At 39.0% G+C, this 17,457-nt stretch overlaps 2 protein-coding genes across 4 annotated transcripts in view; both read right to left on the bottom strand.

Annotated features, from left to right (window-relative positions):
• LOC139709962 (uncharacterized) overlaps positions 1-17,457 on the bottom strand; it is a 143,648-nt gene that overhangs the window by 40,413 nt on the left and 85,778 nt on the right. The window lies entirely within an intron of this gene.
• Positions 4,299-8,634, bottom strand: LOC139709963 (uncharacterized). The gene is made up of 2 exons (XM_071621912.1): positions 8,475-8,634; positions 4,299-8,118 (listed from the first exon to the last, which is right to left on the bottom strand). Exon 2 carries the CDS (start codon positions 7,815-7,817, stop codon positions 6,519-6,521), a length of 1,299 nt encoding a protein of 432 aa, XP_071478013.1. The 5' UTR covers positions 7,818-8,118; positions 8,475-8,634; the 3' UTR covers positions 4,299-6,518.

Below are 17,457 nucleotides of genomic sequence, written 5' to 3'. Positions count from 1 at the left end.
GCATCCATGCAGGCACTCACGGGCTGGTCTCGAGGCCTCGTTTTTTTTTTTTTTTTTTCATATTTCTTTTCCCCACGTTATGAGAGAAAAATAAAATATTTTCGTCTTTATTTACTCCCTCCTTTTGGTTTTTAATTACCAAAACTTGGCTTGATATATCATAGAACCATCTGTTCATCTGCTTCAGACTGTACATTATCATAATCAATATTAGGCCTACAATTTGTTCTTATTATTGTTATTATTATTATCATTATCATTATTATTATCATCACTGTTATTTGGGGAGGGGAAGATCATAGTCATCAGGTTTAATAGGCACTCGTGGGAGTAGATTCTCACGAAATCATGTTTTTCTTTAACATTTTTTCCCATGTTATGGGAGAAAGAAGAATATAATTATATTCGTCCTCATTTGCTCCCTCTTTTTTTATTTTTATCACCAAAACTTGGTTTGATAGACTATGAACCACACATTTTATTTCCACTTGTAATTTTGAAAATAGGCGGTCGTCAAAGCGAGGTTTTCCCCTACGTCCGCTCATCTTATGAATATGTATGTTTATAGCAGCTAGCTCTGCAGTAAACGAATGGACACAGCTGCGCGTGTAATCTGATATGGAAGGGCATGATCTGCAAATATATTTAGCCGTCCTAAACAGTCTGGGTACAATGAAACCCGACTTAAGAGCAAACGGCGAGCAAACTAAATGAACGTACCTGAGCTGCATAGTATCCTACAGTTGTGCAAAATACAATTAAATAAGAACGTTCATTGTTTTCATTTGGGGACGCCAATGGCCAACTGTACGTAAATGCCCTTGTAGTCCAGTCACGCGCACGCAGATTTAGTGCTTCGATCGTGTAACCACCATCGTCAATAAAATACATACACGTAACAGGTGGAGGCGAAGGTACATCACAGAACTCTACACACAGTGTAGAGTGTGTAGAGTTCTGTGAGGTACATTGTGTGTGTGAGTGCACGTCCGCCGGAAGATGTCAGACATTTCGCTGCATCCATCATCTTTAGTATCCCACTGTCCCTGCAAGCTAAAAGATGGACGGTCGAGAAAGCAGGAGGCCAGCGCAGGATCGGTGAATATTAAAACGCTCGGCTCTTTCGTCACGCACAAAAATGCATTATGCATCTATCTAATTAATTTTTCTTTTTTGTCCTCGACGTCGACACGGAGGCGGAGCGGGGATGAAACCCGCGCCATTCGATGCAGGATACTCTCCTGCGGCCGACGGCACCGGTCCCAGCTGCCCGGAGCCGACGGCTCGGGAGGAGATAGAAAAACCAGCAACGCCGGAATAAAACAGGAAATACATAAGGCCGCGACAACAACAACAACTTCGAGTATTATAATAGTAGATATACCTTGTCAACATGATCCATACTTAATTACAAGAAAGTACCAAGACAACCATGGATCTCAAAGTCCCTACTTGTATATGTAGGTCTCTCAATAGGAAGAATCAACTGTTTTGCAAATACAGAAAATCTACAAATGATGTGACGAAATCCCATTTAAGCCTCGGTCACAACCCACTGTGCGTGTTTATAGGCCGTACGTTTTTGCAGAGACCACGGCATTCACGTTTTTGTGAAAATGTGGGAAAGGAGTGGCAAGAGCAGGGAGGGAGTACAGTGTACGTCAACCCACACTTATCCGTAGCCCAAGGCAGCGAAAGTTCTTTGTATCCAAAAAGTGCTACAGCATGTCTGCGTACAGATCCCTATGTTTTGGCCACGTTTTTGCAAGGAGACAGCACATACTTACAAGTATGGCGGGTTGTGACCGAGGCTTCACCGAAATACACTTACCTCTTCGTTACGTTTAGCCAAGCAACTATATTTTTCCAGTCAGTTTAAACAATTAAGTTTGACATAAAAGTATGCAGTCAGACTGCAACGCGGCTGTTAGTGAGCTCAAATAAAAAAGTTTATCGTATGCGCAAGTTTTTGCGCATGTCCTTCTCAGCACCCGAGATTTTGCGAGATATTCAGAGACGGATTGCATGGTCAACGAGATTCACTTATTGACGACATGAAGAACTACTATCTGTGACTAATTGACATGGTTTGTGAATATTTGAAATAAATCATACCATTTAATGCTTACATTATATAAAATGACATTATGATACCATTATTCTTATTGCTGCATTATATCGATATTTTCAAAATGACCCTAAGACAAATTATGAGAGGGCTTTCTATTTATTGATCACCTGACCCGTTCCAAGGTTGAATCACCTCATTACTGATATCCAACATTCCAGAAACACTTGTCATAATAGCACAGTAAGAACTGAATTGGTCCCTCGCTTAGAAAACTATAAAAATATAAAGTCTCGTCGAGTAAAAATCGTGGTGTGGCAATGTGAGATACATGCATGGTCATGCGCTCCCAGGGTATCATTAGTTGAATTACTCAGCGATGTATACAGTGGATTGATATGGAATAATTATTGTAATACACAATAGAGAGCCCCAAAGAACTATGTGTGCAAAGTAAGTGTTAGATTTTTTCTTGTTGATTAATAATAAGCTAGTTCATTTATGCAACGGTTACTATATCTAGTTGAGTAAACAAAATCCAAGCCAAAGTTGAGCTGTCGATCAGAGTGGAGTGTTGTTCTTGTTGTTTACATGGAGATCTTTATAGTTGCCTGAGCCCGAGCGCGTATACAGACATTGTGCGCGCGCACACACACACTCATAGGATTCTACACTTTCATCTACACACAGAGTATTACTGTATGTACAGTACACGTTAACTGTCCTTCCGCGCCATTCAACTCTCCACTCAGAGGGAATTAACCAATCAGAAACGCGTAATCGCAGCAAACTGAAATCTCGTCAAAAATTAATTGTACAACGCAATGATTTTTTTTGATCACCCGACCCGTTCCAAGAATCAGTCCACATGAAGTCATTATATTTTCATAGTATGATATTTCCTCTTTCATTTCATACCTCTTCCATTTTGGTCCATGTTTATTTCATTGTTCTAGTGTACCCCCTAAGAAAAATGAAAAATATGCAAATTCTAAGTTCAGTATACTTTATATGTCACAACCTTTCAAGTGGTCGGATGTCATCAAAGTACAACTTTTCAGCTTTTTATCGATGTATGATTCATGTAGATTGGTAATGTCATTTAGATTTACAGGGACTCTAAAAATGTGGTCTTTCAGCTCATTACATATTCCATGCATACGCGTACAATAAATGCGAAGGCTTTTCAGGGCGTTGCGGTCTGAGTGTATGTGCAGGGTGATAAACACAGCTCTGAAATCCAGCACTGTTACAAATTCCCCTACCTGCATTTTTAAAAATGGTCATCAAGTTGACGATCCAGAGGTAATGGTGAATGTATTTAATGATCGTTTTGTCAACTTAGGGCCAGATCTTGCCGGCAAAATACCAAATTTCCAGACAACTTTTCATTCATTTCTAAAAGACAGGAATGCACAGACTCTGTTTTTCATTCCTGTTGTTGAAGAAGTTCTTGATAGCCTAAATATTAAGAAAAGTACTGGTAATGATGGTATTTTAGTTTTTCTTTTGAAAAACATAATAAATGAAATAATTTCTTCACTCCTCCACTCACTTATCTTTTCAATTAATCTCTATCTAGTGGACAAGTCCCAGATATTAGATAAAAATTGCTAGAGTTGTTCCCATATACAAAAAAAAAAGTCCAAAAGAATTTGTGAATAAATATCTATGATTTCCCCATATCTCAACCATAGAATTCTTGCGGTAACTCACCCAAATATTTGCTAGATGTGCTTTTTCTTCTTTAAAAAAAAAACAAGCAATGAGGATTACTAAAGCCCAAACAAAGTTCTGGTACGCCTGCAAAAGTTGTCAAATTTCGCTCCCAAATGTGAATGTATGCCTAGGAAATGTGCGGAATAACGCTGTAATACAAGATATTCGATGGGTAACGACGAAAATGCGAAATATTAACCAAAAAGGTTCAGTCTCAAAACTTACCAGAACGGGGTCAGGCTAAACTCGGACTCAGGGATAACTCGGCCTCGCTTTGACCGCGGGCTGAGTTGTATTGGTTGTCCCTCTGGATTGTACAGTGTTGTACTATGGGAGCGGCCTGTATATTGTAATGCTTTGCATTCTGGCTACTTGCAGTAATGGTCCGAGTTGTTACAACGCGCGCATCAAAAACCTCTTTGGCGCGCATGCAAAATTAGTGTGCGCCTATCAAGCACCTCTAAAAACAATTAAAGACGCTTGATAAACAACAACAAAAACTTCAAAGACCGCGCATCTCAGCAACTGAGGTGATGAGGACCGCGCGCTGTCCATTTGTTTTGTACAGGATTAGCACGCACTTTCCTGTCTGTTCAGTTAGGCCTCGTTTGGTACTATATTATACAGTAGAATATGGCGATCACGGACTGCGTGTAAATTGTCTGAAGTAGGGTCGACTTTATCCTGAGACCGAGTTTGTCTGGAGCCTTCTGGAATAAAAGTCGGTTTTCCGACTTTTACTATTTTTCTCAAAATACTCCAGAACGACTCATTATTCTGGCAAACCGCGTCAGCCAGGTAAGTTTCTTTGTAGACTCTTTCGATATATTGCAAGCAAATATGAAATGGTGCCAGACGGGTTCTCAAGCCTTTACCAGAATTTTGTTTTCACTTTAACCATGCAGAACATTTATCTCACACAAGCGCCCTTTTTTCCTAAAAACAAAATTTTGAAACTGACAGATTTGTTTAATTATAACTTACGTTATCTCTATGTATAAATTTGCCTCAAAATATCCTCTTCATTTTTTTTTTTTTTACAGATGTTCATAAGAAACAATCCTGTCAACCATTATCCAACTCACCAACGTGATGCTCATCACCTTCCACACACTCAATAAATTTTCGCTGAACAATTACGTATACAGGTCCGAAATATTGGAATGATCTCCCCACAGAAGGCGCAAGCTGTTTGTCATGACCATCCTTTAAGTGTAAACTTAGACAGCATTTATTGAGTAGTTACACCTCACAAGTGCACTGACATTCTTTGTACTGCTCAGATGTTGCCATGGGAACAGACTTAAGCATTTGCATGTAGTTGCTTGCACTCTCAAATTCCTGCCTATCAGCGTTTTCCTTCCACTTCTAGTATAAGACCTTGGGTCGTGGCAAATACTGTCATTGTTTTTCCTTCTCTCTGCCTTCTTGCCGCACTGTGGCTGGCACATGTATATCACATGTAGGAATTGTTGATACATGTCTTTCATTTCCGACACTTTCTGTATATTTTCAATGGAAGCTGTAATTTTAAGTCATGTCACATTCACATTATCACGCCTCTGTCAATACTGCTATCGGAGCAACTGCTAATTTGTGTGTAGCATGTGGTTACTTGTTTTCCTTTGATTGTATACGAGAAGAATCTTCTGTAATCCAAGTAGGCCGTTAATGGTCATTCCTTTTTTTTTTCTTTTTTTTTTTAGTTTGGTCTTTTGGTTGTACCAGTGCTCCTCACCCTGTTCTTCACACTGGGTTTCTGTTGAGACCTTCATTCAACAAGCTTGCTATTAAGTAGGTTCCTATGTATTTCTCTATAGCATTCTTTCACTTTAAAGATAATATAAAGTTTTGGTACCTCAAAAGTTTCCCTGAATTTCCTTGTCTTAGTTTGTGTTTCAGGTTAAAGTACCTTTCATATAACTAACACTGTGAGACTTACTCGCCCCAAAGTGCTCTCATGTCTTAGTAATCATGCAATTAACTGCGACCAGCAGCCCCATACGCATAGCGACCAGCAGCCTTGTAGCATTCAGGATCATGACAGACTAGTATCGCGGGTAAATATCAACTTAAAATCCAAAAATTTCTTCAATTTGAAGACTTACCAGTTAAGTTGAAGTATTGAAAACAGGCTTCGGGCAACGTTTGGTTCTGCCAATAGTCCCTTTCTGTTCGAATTGATGACTGAATGTGACTCAGTCGAGAGGACCTTGGGAGAGCTACACTGAATTGACGGCCAGCGCATGCGCACACATCACATGCGCACAAATTTCAAATCCATGAACGGATAAGATGTCTGTGTGCACTAATCGACCTACTGCTAATGACAATATCGCTTGTTACCATGAGTCTATGGAAAACATCGCTCGTGTTATCAGTCCGGGATGTTTTGCGTGCATGCCTTCGACGGAATAGCTTGTTGTCTTTATTCCTTGCCTCTTGTGCCTCCTCACTCATCATGCCAATGGGGAGTACTGATGTTGAAATAATTCTACTGCCATGAATCAGCAAAATGTGGACACTTACTGGCATTCTGAACCAAGGATACAGCTGCACCTGCAGCTCTGCTGTTTCTCTACAAAAACTCCCAAATTTGTCTGGATTGAGGGGAAGTTTGCAAGAAATAACCACGAGGAGCAAATGTAGTCTATGTACGAGGGATTCGTCTAGTCCACAAATATCAGCAAACAAATGTTCATGTTTAAATGCCCTTCATGCTGTGTTCCCGTCATTTGTGTTCCCAGCCCCGTTTCGGCTCGTCAACTTTGAGAGCTAGTTCCGTTGTAAATCGATCGTGGATCTGCTGCTTCCGTTCTGCTACTAAAGCCTTCTCCTCGTTTGTTCCCACCCGCCACTTTTTCACTGGAATGCGATATGCGATGTGGAGTAGCACTTCAAAACACCGTATCCACTTGTGGAGTGGAGAGAGGCCGTACTCAAGATGGGACTCTTCTTCTCTGCTGAGTAATTCTTCAATGTTATTGAATTGCTTTGGCGTTGCCCCGCAAATATAGCATCGCATAGATGATTTCGTCTCTGTCAGTGCGTTTATCACCTTTTGGTCAACCATTGTGAGATGTAGGTCATACGTTACTTGAAGGTCAGCCTTTCTGTTGAGGTCCGCTTCCACTTCGTAGTTGATATCCAAAGTAACATCCATTGGTTGCAAGTTGCGAATTTCTTCACTGATTGACATGTTTTCCTCTTGAGATAACTCAGTTGTTTCTTTGCTGAACTGCAGATGAATCGGGCGGCAAAATCTCGTTGAAGAGGGTACTGGGTTCTCCCACAATACACGACCATTTGAAAGCAGCTGCAATGGGACCATTGTAGGGCAAAACAAACTCTCATCGGATTGACCTGTGGAGGTGAACCTCTGCTTGTATTCACTCTGACCAGAAGAGCCATCGAATCCCCACTTACAAACAAGCTTACATGGGAGCTGTTCATCATCCTCAAGATTCTCGACAACTTCAGTGATTGCTTCCTTCTGTTCCTGGATAATCCTGAGTGCCGTGTGATCGAGGAGATTCTGGAGAGGGACTTTGGCAGAATCCTCCTTGATCGATATATTTTCAGGGTAGCATTTCTTTTTGGCTCCTCTTACTGCGTTGTAGGATGGATAGATGTCTGCATGCTTATATTTTGCAGCTGTCCTTATCGTTTGGTAAGACTGCTTTGTCATGTCCGTTTCTAGAAGTAGTGACAATGCTTCGTCAGGTGTGTACGATTCTTGTGTTTCAACTGGTTGTGATATGAGTGTTCTCACTTTCGTAGGTCTTGATGGGGATATCAGAGTAAAGTTGAGGACATACTTTAAGTCCCTGTTTTTCTTGTATGCTCCCTGCGATGCTGCAAAAAGCAGTTCCGGTGGCTCTGTGTGACTCAGTAGATCTTGCGCCTTTCTTTGCTTGGATCTTTTGGACAGATGTTGCCATTTTTTAGATGGACGGCCCGCATCGGGCTCTTGATGAGACGTTCCAGGTACGTCCTGCATTAGCAACCTACTGACCTCCTCTGTGAACATATTGCCATCGAGCCAGTCACTGTAGTTACGCAGAAACTTGTCCAAGGTACGATTGCTGTTCTTCCACCTCCATCTGCACTTGTACACGAATTGTCTGATTGATTTTTATGCTTGGATGTGCATCTCATTCCCTGATAATCCATGATGCTGACTCACAAAATCGTTCAACTTTTCAAAGTGCACACTTCCGCGTTATTTAAATATCCTTCAGCATGGGCGATTTCAAAAAGTTTCCGTTTCGTTAAAGGCATGGATTCCATGCTGATAGATCCACACTAGTCAAGCAAATAATTGTCCAGGGCTGTAAATGAGTGAGAAAATAATCTTACGATATAGACACTTTATACACTGATAGGTGAATGTCTTCACTCTAACAGTAAATGTGTGATATAAAACCAATCTTTGATATCGTCATATCAGTCTCTACCTCATTACGTTATAAGCCACATCCATTTATATGAGCTCAACACTCTAAAAACTAGTCTCTTGAATACTATACTGGAATTATAACAGCTTATAGGAAGTCTCCCTAATAGTAATAGGAGAGAGAAAGGCTAACGACTAAGCAACTAAGAAAGAGTTTTCAATGTATGAAAGTCTGCATCGTTGATATATTTAAAGATTTATTAAATCCATACCATGTGAATCACTATTTACCTTTTCTGAAGAGCAGAAGAGATATCACTGGGTACACAGATCGTTGAAGTTCTTTGATATCCGTATCGCAGAGCTGGGAAAGTATGGCTTGTGTAGTGATGCCTATAGGAGGTACAAGGCGAGACTATACCCCCATGGCCATAGCACACTTGCATCTTTGGAAGAGGGGACTTTTAGAAACTGAAACTAGCGCAATAAATTATAATCTTGTTTACTTTTTGGTGTTTAGGCCATAGCGTGGGTGTTAATAATGTGTTTATTGGTCCTTGACGTGTAGGAGGGGGGAAAAAATCATGCGCGCCCCCATGCGGCGGTGTATGATGATAGATCCTTCCCGGTGCCTGCGTGGTCCAAAATAGACGTATTTTACGAGTGATGTGTCACGGAAAATTGTCTCTAACACAAAAAGTGGCTGAAGGTGGCAGCTAAATCTGGGATCAACTTAAAGCTGAGACATCAGACAATGTGGTGGATGTAAAATTTAGTTGGAAATCCGTGGCAATCGAAACATTTCACATAGATATATAAAAAACCACGAAAATTAAGCTTATTTTCCAGGATAATTACGCATAGTATTCACAAAGATTGCGTTCCTTTCTATCTTCACACCATTGATATAGTAAAATGGACTCTCAGAAATATGTGGGTGCAATCATAGATTGATATCTTAAAGGTCCAGTTTACCTTTGGGAGCAGTCATTTGCAAAATGTTCAAGAGATCGCCTTTCATGCATATGTGTAGGTCTGTTGTACCACAAAACACCCTTCCATGTGAAAGTTTTGCAATAAAGCCTAAGTTATAAGGAGATGTCAGCATTTTTCTCAATAAACCGTAACGGTATACGGTTTAGTTTGGAAACATTTCTATTATAACTATTGTTCACATTTTGTATATTTAACAATACTTAGAATCGATTTTACTTATTCAAGTTTTCACAGTGGTTGTTTCTATCCCTAACTCACACTTTAGAACTATTTTAAGCACTAATGCTGGGTTTTCGTTTCAGCTGCAAATGGTAAATCATGCCTTTAAGAACTACATGTCGAAATAATTTTTTCATTGGAGTGGTGACAATTTGCACTGAAACTCGTAATACGTTGCTTTTTGCTACTTGGGGGTGGTGATATACCCCTTTAATCTGCATACATGAGTTTAAGATTTGACTGATATATTCTTCAAAGTTATGCCTTTCAACAGGGCATGTCAAAAATCAAAAAATCAAAATTGCCTAAAATGACTTTTGGCGCACTTTGATATCTCCCTGGCCCACTGTGCGACGGACGGACGACAGACGGACGGACAGACGACGCAGGCGATCCCTTAGTCTCCCCACACCTCTGTTGGGCTCGACAAAAATATGTTGTTAGCATGGCAATATATTGTTCAACATTGAATGAATGTATATTTTGCTCACTGACAGTCACATGTGCCACCACATCTCAAGTCAAGTGCTCAAAACCTCAGTAACATAAATACATTTCTATGATTTTCATCAAAAAATTATGGTACCATGGCAATGCACTGTTTGACATTTAATAACAAAAAATGAAGTTTGCACAACTATATATCATAGCCGTCACATGTGCCAAATTTCAAGTCCAATGCTCAAAAGCTGAAGGAGTTAGCTGAATTCACAAAATTATTGCATAATTTTCATTTAAACAAATGCTGTTACCATGACAACACATTTTTCAACAATAACACATTTTACGCATCTAGGTAATATAGTGGTAACATGTGCCAAATTTCAATCCAAATGCTCAAAGACTCATGAAGTTAGCTAAATCCACTGTATTTTTGTGTGATTTTTCATTCAAAAAATGCTGTTACCATGGCAACATGTTCAACAATGCAGAGCTACGAAGTCTCAGGCATTCTGCGTGAGACTCAAGTATTAGGGTCCGTCTCACGATCTCACGCATGGCACCCATTTTTCTCACGCATAGGGTGAAGTCTGCAACTTGGGCCTATCAATAATGAGCATAGCTCAAAGGATTAAAGTGATTGTTGTAATTGAAGGTATATTTCCCTTTTGTCTTTCAAAATAAGTAAAAAATAGTCACTTAAGTATGCACCTGATCGCACCATTAAGAGCTAAAAATTGAAAAAGCTCCCTACTAACCCCTCCCACAACCTCGCTCGAGCGCATGTGCTCCCTACTAACCCCTCCCACACCCTCGCTCACGCGCATGTGCGCACGCCAAGACGTTGAGTCATGAAGATCTCACTCATAAAAATTTTTTGAACTTGGCATCCCTGACAATGACGAAAGATTAAGTTTGTACATCTACGTACCATAGTGGTCACATGTGCCAAACAATCTAAGTGTTTGAAGACTGAGGTAGTTAACTATATTGACAGTATTTTTGTATGATTTTCATTCAAAATATGCTGTTACCATGGCAACACATTGTTAAACTAGAAATGTCGCCATGGCGACTGATGCCTCTGCCATAATGCATGGTTCTCCTAATAGGTGTATAGTACAATGTCTTCACAATGTGTGATGACAGTTTCACATAACTGGCAAAATACTGAAATGACAGGTTTGTCACAAATGTGTTGAATGTTCACTTTCCTTGAACTAGGTTTGCTATATTGTATAAGAGTACAGGTACATGTACAATGTATTTGGGAATTTGAGAATTTTTTTACTTGACTTTTGACCCTTTTATAAGTTTATGCATTGAATGATTTTCAAGGTATGAAAAAAGTGTAATTTCAGTACTAAAAAAAAATGCATTTTAGCTTGGTCTTTGACCCTTAACCTTTGACCTTTTGGCCTTTAACCTTCTGGCAGGAAGTTTTCCAGAGAATCTCCATTAGGTTATACATACATGTATTTATTAAGTTTTAAAAAAAAAATCCTGCAAAGCATTACATATACTGTATATGAGGGAAATAGTGAAATATTGAGGGGTTGATCATGACCTTTGACCCCTGACCTTCTAACTTCCCTAAATAATCCCTGCCAGTCAGTACATACATATGCACCAAGTTCCATGAAGATACCTTGAACCATTTGCGAGATATGAAAAAAAGTAAAATTTTAAAATTGTCACCTAACTTTTGACCTTTGACCTCATGACCTGAAACTCTCTCTGGAGAATCTTTATTCAGCAGTACATGTCTACACTAAGTTTCAAGATAATACCTTCAGGCATGCATAGATTTGGGGGAAATAGCAAAATTTCATTTCACTAAAAAACAACTTACTTATTCATCCCATCATACGTCATCATTGGACCAAGTTTGGTGAAAGTTGCTTCATCCAGTCTTCAGCTGTCGTGTAAACAGATAAATTTTAGGATTTGACCTTGAAATTTAACCTTTGACCTCCGGCTGATTTCAATAAAAAACTAAACAAGTTATGGCCCCATCATACATCATCCTTGGACCAAGTTTGGCGAAATTTGCTTGATCCAGTCTTGACTTATCGCGTAAACAGTAAAATTTTGGGATTTGACCTTGATCTTTGACCTTTGACCTCCAGCCAATTTCACTCAAAATCTAATCAAGTAATTGCCTCATCATACGTCATCCTTGGACCAAATTTGGTGAAATTTGCTTGATCCAGTCTTGACTTACTGCATAAACAGATAAATTTCATGATTTAACCTTGACCTTCGGCCTCTGGCCGATTTCACCCAAAATCTAATGAAGTAAGTGCCCCATCACACACTTTATACTTGGACCAAGTTTGATAAAATTCCACTCAATATTACTCAAATTATCGCGTAAACGAATGCGGACGGACGTACATAATGCCTCCGGTCCCCTTCGGGTGGAGGCATAAAAATGCCGGAAGAATAAATTTGCACATCTATGTACTATAGCAGTCACATGTGCCAAATTTCAAGCTAAGTGCTTAAAGACTCAGGGAGTTAGCTAAATCCAATGCATGCCGTCAAACCCCCGTTTGAGGCGAGACCCCATCACCAAACGAAGCTGATGGGGTGCTATACCCCCCTAACGATTCCTCGTTTGAGAGTTGGTAGTAGGAGGGCTAAACTAGAGATTATAATTTGTCATCACTGACAAATTAAGGTGATCCGATTTTTTTTATAATCAATGATTCGAGTCCTGATAGTGCAAAGACTCAGCTACAACATATTAAAATCTGAGAGAAATTCACCAAAGCATAAGTAAGATAGTGCTCGATAAAGAGTCATGTCAATTTTCACATCTAAAAAATTCCCTCCCATAGAGATAACACGTCATAGTGAAGATAGAAATAGTACATATGACCTTTGACCCCACTTTGCACAGACAAGATGGCATCTGAGCAAAAAGTAGTTAGTTTGTGAAATGATCCTTGTAACATGGTCTTTACGTGTGCAAAATATAGGAAAGATAGGACTCGTATTCATCAAGATACAGGATGAAACATTTATGACCTTTGACCCTAATTTACATACCCAAGATGGCGTGCGATCAAGTAGTTATTTTATGAAATAATGTACGTGACATGAACTAAACATGTGCAAAATATGGTGTTGATAGGGTATGTTTTTCATGAGTTATTGCAAAGAAAGTTGCAGAAAGAAAGAAATATTTCAATACATCGAAGATAAGCTTTAATTTCAACAAAGTTTATTGACGTGATTCCGACATCGTATCAAAAAACGAAAGGCACACTTACGATAGCCCAAAGTCTCAGCTACAACATATTAAAATCTGGGAGAAATTCACCGAAGCATAAGTGAGCTAGTGCTCGATAGAAATAGTCATGTCAATTTTCATTTCCAGAACAACTGCATTCCCATAGAGATAACACGTAAACTGGTCAAATTTGACAAGGTTACTTTCAATCCATTTTTACGAGGTCATGCTGTCATTTAATCAAAATTATCTTATCACATTTATGAAAGACCATTAAATAAGCTACAACATACTGAAATCTGGGTGAAAATTGGCCAAGGATAAGTGAGATACGCTCGAGTAAACTTGAAATTTGATGACGTCATTTTGAAAATTTACTTTTTTTATTTTATGAAGATATTTGATATCTTTTCATCATTTTTCCAGCATAGCCAACCCATGGAATGACATGTACAACTCATCAGCTTTCAAAATATGTAAAGAAAATGGGGGGTCACCGTCCATCCTGACGATTAAAATCGGATTTAAAATTGGCGGTTTCTTTGCATATTTGCACTGTATATCGCCATTGACGCGCACGCGGAATTTCAACTTTGACGGGCCCGTATGACGTCATTTTGAGTCGGATAGACTTGAAAGTTGGTAGAAATATTCCTTGACATTTTAGACATCCGATCAAAGTGAAAAAACAGGAAATTTCTATTGCAGATGAGCTGTGCGTGCGTATATGTGCGTGCATATATGGATAGACTTGAAAGTTGGTAGAAATATTCTTTGACATTTTAGACATCCGATCAAAGTGAAAAAACAGGAAATTTCTATTGCAGATGAGCTGTGGGTGCTTATATGTGCGCACGCGTACACGTCCGTCCAAATTTTTGAATTTTTCAAAAAATGCTCCAAATGGTCTGAAACGTGTGCAAAAAAATTTTGAGCTCGATTGGAGCATACAAATATTTCAAAGTGCGCGTACGCGCATGTTTTAAGGGCATAGATGAATTTTGAGAACATGTGTAGAATCAGCTTGACTTGAACTTTATGTGACGTAAATTTCATTGAAAAATTTCATTCCATTAATGAGATATGAATGAAAATGTGTTTTCATATAATGACATCATAGTGACGTCACGGTCGACTGATCACAATGATATTACTTGATCTGCCGTCTTTGGGACACGATACATATATGGTATAAGTTTTACATTGATAGGAAGAGCACTTTCTGAGCTAATCGAAACACAACTTTTGTCCAGAAAGAAAGAAAGACAAAGAACAAAGAATCCGTACGGATACAGAAGGTGATCCGAGAGGATACTCAGATCACCTAATAACTTTCTACTCAGGCGTGGCAAACCTGGAGGCCAAGCCAGGGTTTAATGACTGCAACAGCTGTCATATTATGTAAGAGCATGATAAGGGTATCTGCCTGTGGCAGATCATTCTCTATTCTCTCAAGTTCTTTCTCAAGTTTTAGATTTTATATTCTATTGAGAAATTCTATAGTCATCCGTTTTGAATTTCAAACGAAAAAAATTGGCCCATAAATAACGAAAATACAGGAATAAGAAGGAGAGCATTGTAGAAGTTTGTCGACACACACACGCACCATGGAGCTACATAGCCCATGCCAAAACCAAAACAATCTCCTCCTCTCGCGGGTGCCCCCCCCCCCCCCCCCCCCCCCCCCCCCCCCCCCCCCGGCAGTGACTGATGCTTAGATTAGGCCAGGGTCAAGAAACAGGTGTTTTTATATCTTTGGTTTTTAAGTCCTTGATTGCCAAGATATACACTGGCATTGTCTACAGGGGTGTAGCTTCTCACAAACGAGAGTTTGCCTCATGGTACATTGTATTTTTGTTTGATTTTTCATACAAAATATGCTGTTACCATGGCAATGCACTACAACAACGACAAATGATTAAGTGTGCACATCTACGTACCATAGCGGTCACATGTGCCAAATTTCAAGCTAAATGCTCAAAGACCAAGGGAATAAGCTAAATCAACAATATTTTTCTATGCTTTTTAGTGACGAAATACAGTTACCATGGCAATGCATTGTTCATCAATGAGGAAAGACTAAGTTTGCACATCTACATACTACATAGCTGTCACATGTGCCAAATTTCAAGCCAAGTGCTCAAAGACTGAGGAAGTTAACTGAATCCACAGTATTTTTGTACGATTTTTCATTCAAAAATATGTCATTTCCATGGCAACGCATTGTCCAACAATGACAAAAGATTACCTTTGCACATCTACGTACCATAGTGGTCACATGTGCCAAATCCCAAGCTAAATACTCAAAGGCTGAAGGAGTTAGCTGAATCCACAATATTTTTGTATGCTTTTTAGTAAAAAAAATGCTGTTACCATGGCAACACATTATTCAACATCAACAGAAGATGAGTTCTGCACATTTACATACTGTAGTGGTCACATGTGCCAAAATTCAAGTCAAGTACTCAAAAACTCAAGGAGTTGGGTCAATCCTCATATTTTTGTATGATTGGTATAAAAAAACTGCTGTTGCCATGGCAACAGATTTATTCATACACACATACACAAGGCGTCTTGCACAACTACACATTCATTGTTTATCCCAAATTTCAATTGAATTGCTATAAAACTGAGAGAGTAATTTGATCCACAACATTTGGCAAGATTTGTCTAGAAATTTGTCGTTGCCATGGAAACGCATTATGCAATAGCGGTCACACATGCCAAATTTGCGGTCAATTGCTCAAAAAAATGAGAGGAGTTCGATCCATAAGTCTTAACGAAAATTTGCCCTTGCCATGGCAATGCATTGTGCGATACTAACAAAAATGGTGTCTTGCACCGACCTCAGAGTGATTCCTATGTACCCCATACACAAATTGAGATCCTATCCCCCAAGGGATGCTACCTGCAAAGCTATGTGAAAATCCGCCATCAAGAAGAAGATGAAAATGTAACAAGTTTGGGCATGATGCATGCTGGACGATGAGTGATCAATAGCTAAACATGCAAGAAACAGAAATGGACAAGATTGTGAGTTCGTTTGCATTGATGCCTGAAACTGTGCTGAGCAGTTACTAACATAACATCTATGGGGTGACAACATCTCAAATCTCAAAATACAGTGCACTCATGTAATAACAAACATGGTTACAACTATGTAAAATTCTTGTTACAAAAATTCAAGCCAAAAATTGGCATCTATAAATCTTTATGTGCTACACAGTTCGACTAGACAAAAAATGTCAATATGAGAGAAAATTGCCGGTCCTGTGGACTTTGTTATACTTCATATAGTTCATATTCTTCTCTCTCACAGGTCTTTCCCTCAGGAACTTTTCTTTGGATCCATTCCCCATTTTCACATTTTTTTACTTTTTGATTCCACATTCCATGGTCCCCATTCTCCATCACTTACTGCCTTTATTATTTCTGACAAAATTATGTGCTACACCATTCCAAATTTCACATCTTCATCACTTCTCTCTCTCATCTCCATAATATTCCAACCTTCTCCTTCCCTCTCTCTTCCCTTCAACTTCATCTTTCTCTTCCCACCAGTTCTGTTTCTCACTCTATTCTTCCTTACGACTGTCCCCGTCTCCTATCCTTCTCACTAATTTAGTGCAACTTCAAATTCCAGCTCATCACTGCCCTTCAATTGTTACTATTTGCCTTCCTTACACTTTCCCATGTGACTTATCTCCTTCGTTCTCTTCTTTCTAGGATTTTCTTTCAGCAAAAACAGTACTTTCTTAAGGATTACATATATAACATGGTGTTACAGCAAATATTACTTTCTCCTTTGTGTCACCTTGCAAACTTTCAAACAACAAATAATTGTATGAAAGCAAGAGATGATTAAACAGAGTGGTGAAGACATGATGTAATAGTTTCTTCAATTTGTCTGCCCTCTGCTTAAATGACATTTGTAAGATCTCAACTGCCGATTTCAATATTTGACAAAGATGTCGGAAAAAAGGAACCATTGGGAATTGAATCTGTCATCTCCTGCTTTCTGGGCAGCTGTACTCCCACCAGGCTATCTCTGGTTGCTGGCAGCGTCATAATGAACTTAGAACAAGTACCCAAGCTCCAAATTGAAAAACAAAACAAAACAAGTAATAATTCTGTTTAAAACTTAATTAGTGTCTTTGCTATTAAATTTTATTTGATAGAGGTGACTCTAGTTTAAACAAAGTCCAAAGAACCAACAGTTTTTTTTTTCTCTCTCTCTATATATATATCAAAATATTGTTTTAGCTGAAGGATACAATATGTGAAGATATATGAATATCAATTTTGGGTCCTGAATTTTTGACTTCATTGTGACAAGAATTTCATTATAACCATGTTTGTCATAACAGAAATGCACGCTAC

Source organism: Diadema antillarum, unplaced genomic scaffold (genome assembly GCF_040938485.1).
Source record: "Diadema antillarum isolate AM-2024a unplaced genomic scaffold, OU_Dant_1.0 seq00001483_RagTag, whole genome shotgun sequence".
NCBI classification, from domain to species: Eukaryota; Metazoa; Echinodermata; class Echinoidea; order Diadematoida; family Diadematidae; genus Diadema; species Diadema antillarum.
This window is presented reverse-complemented; position numbering and strand designations above follow the sequence as displayed.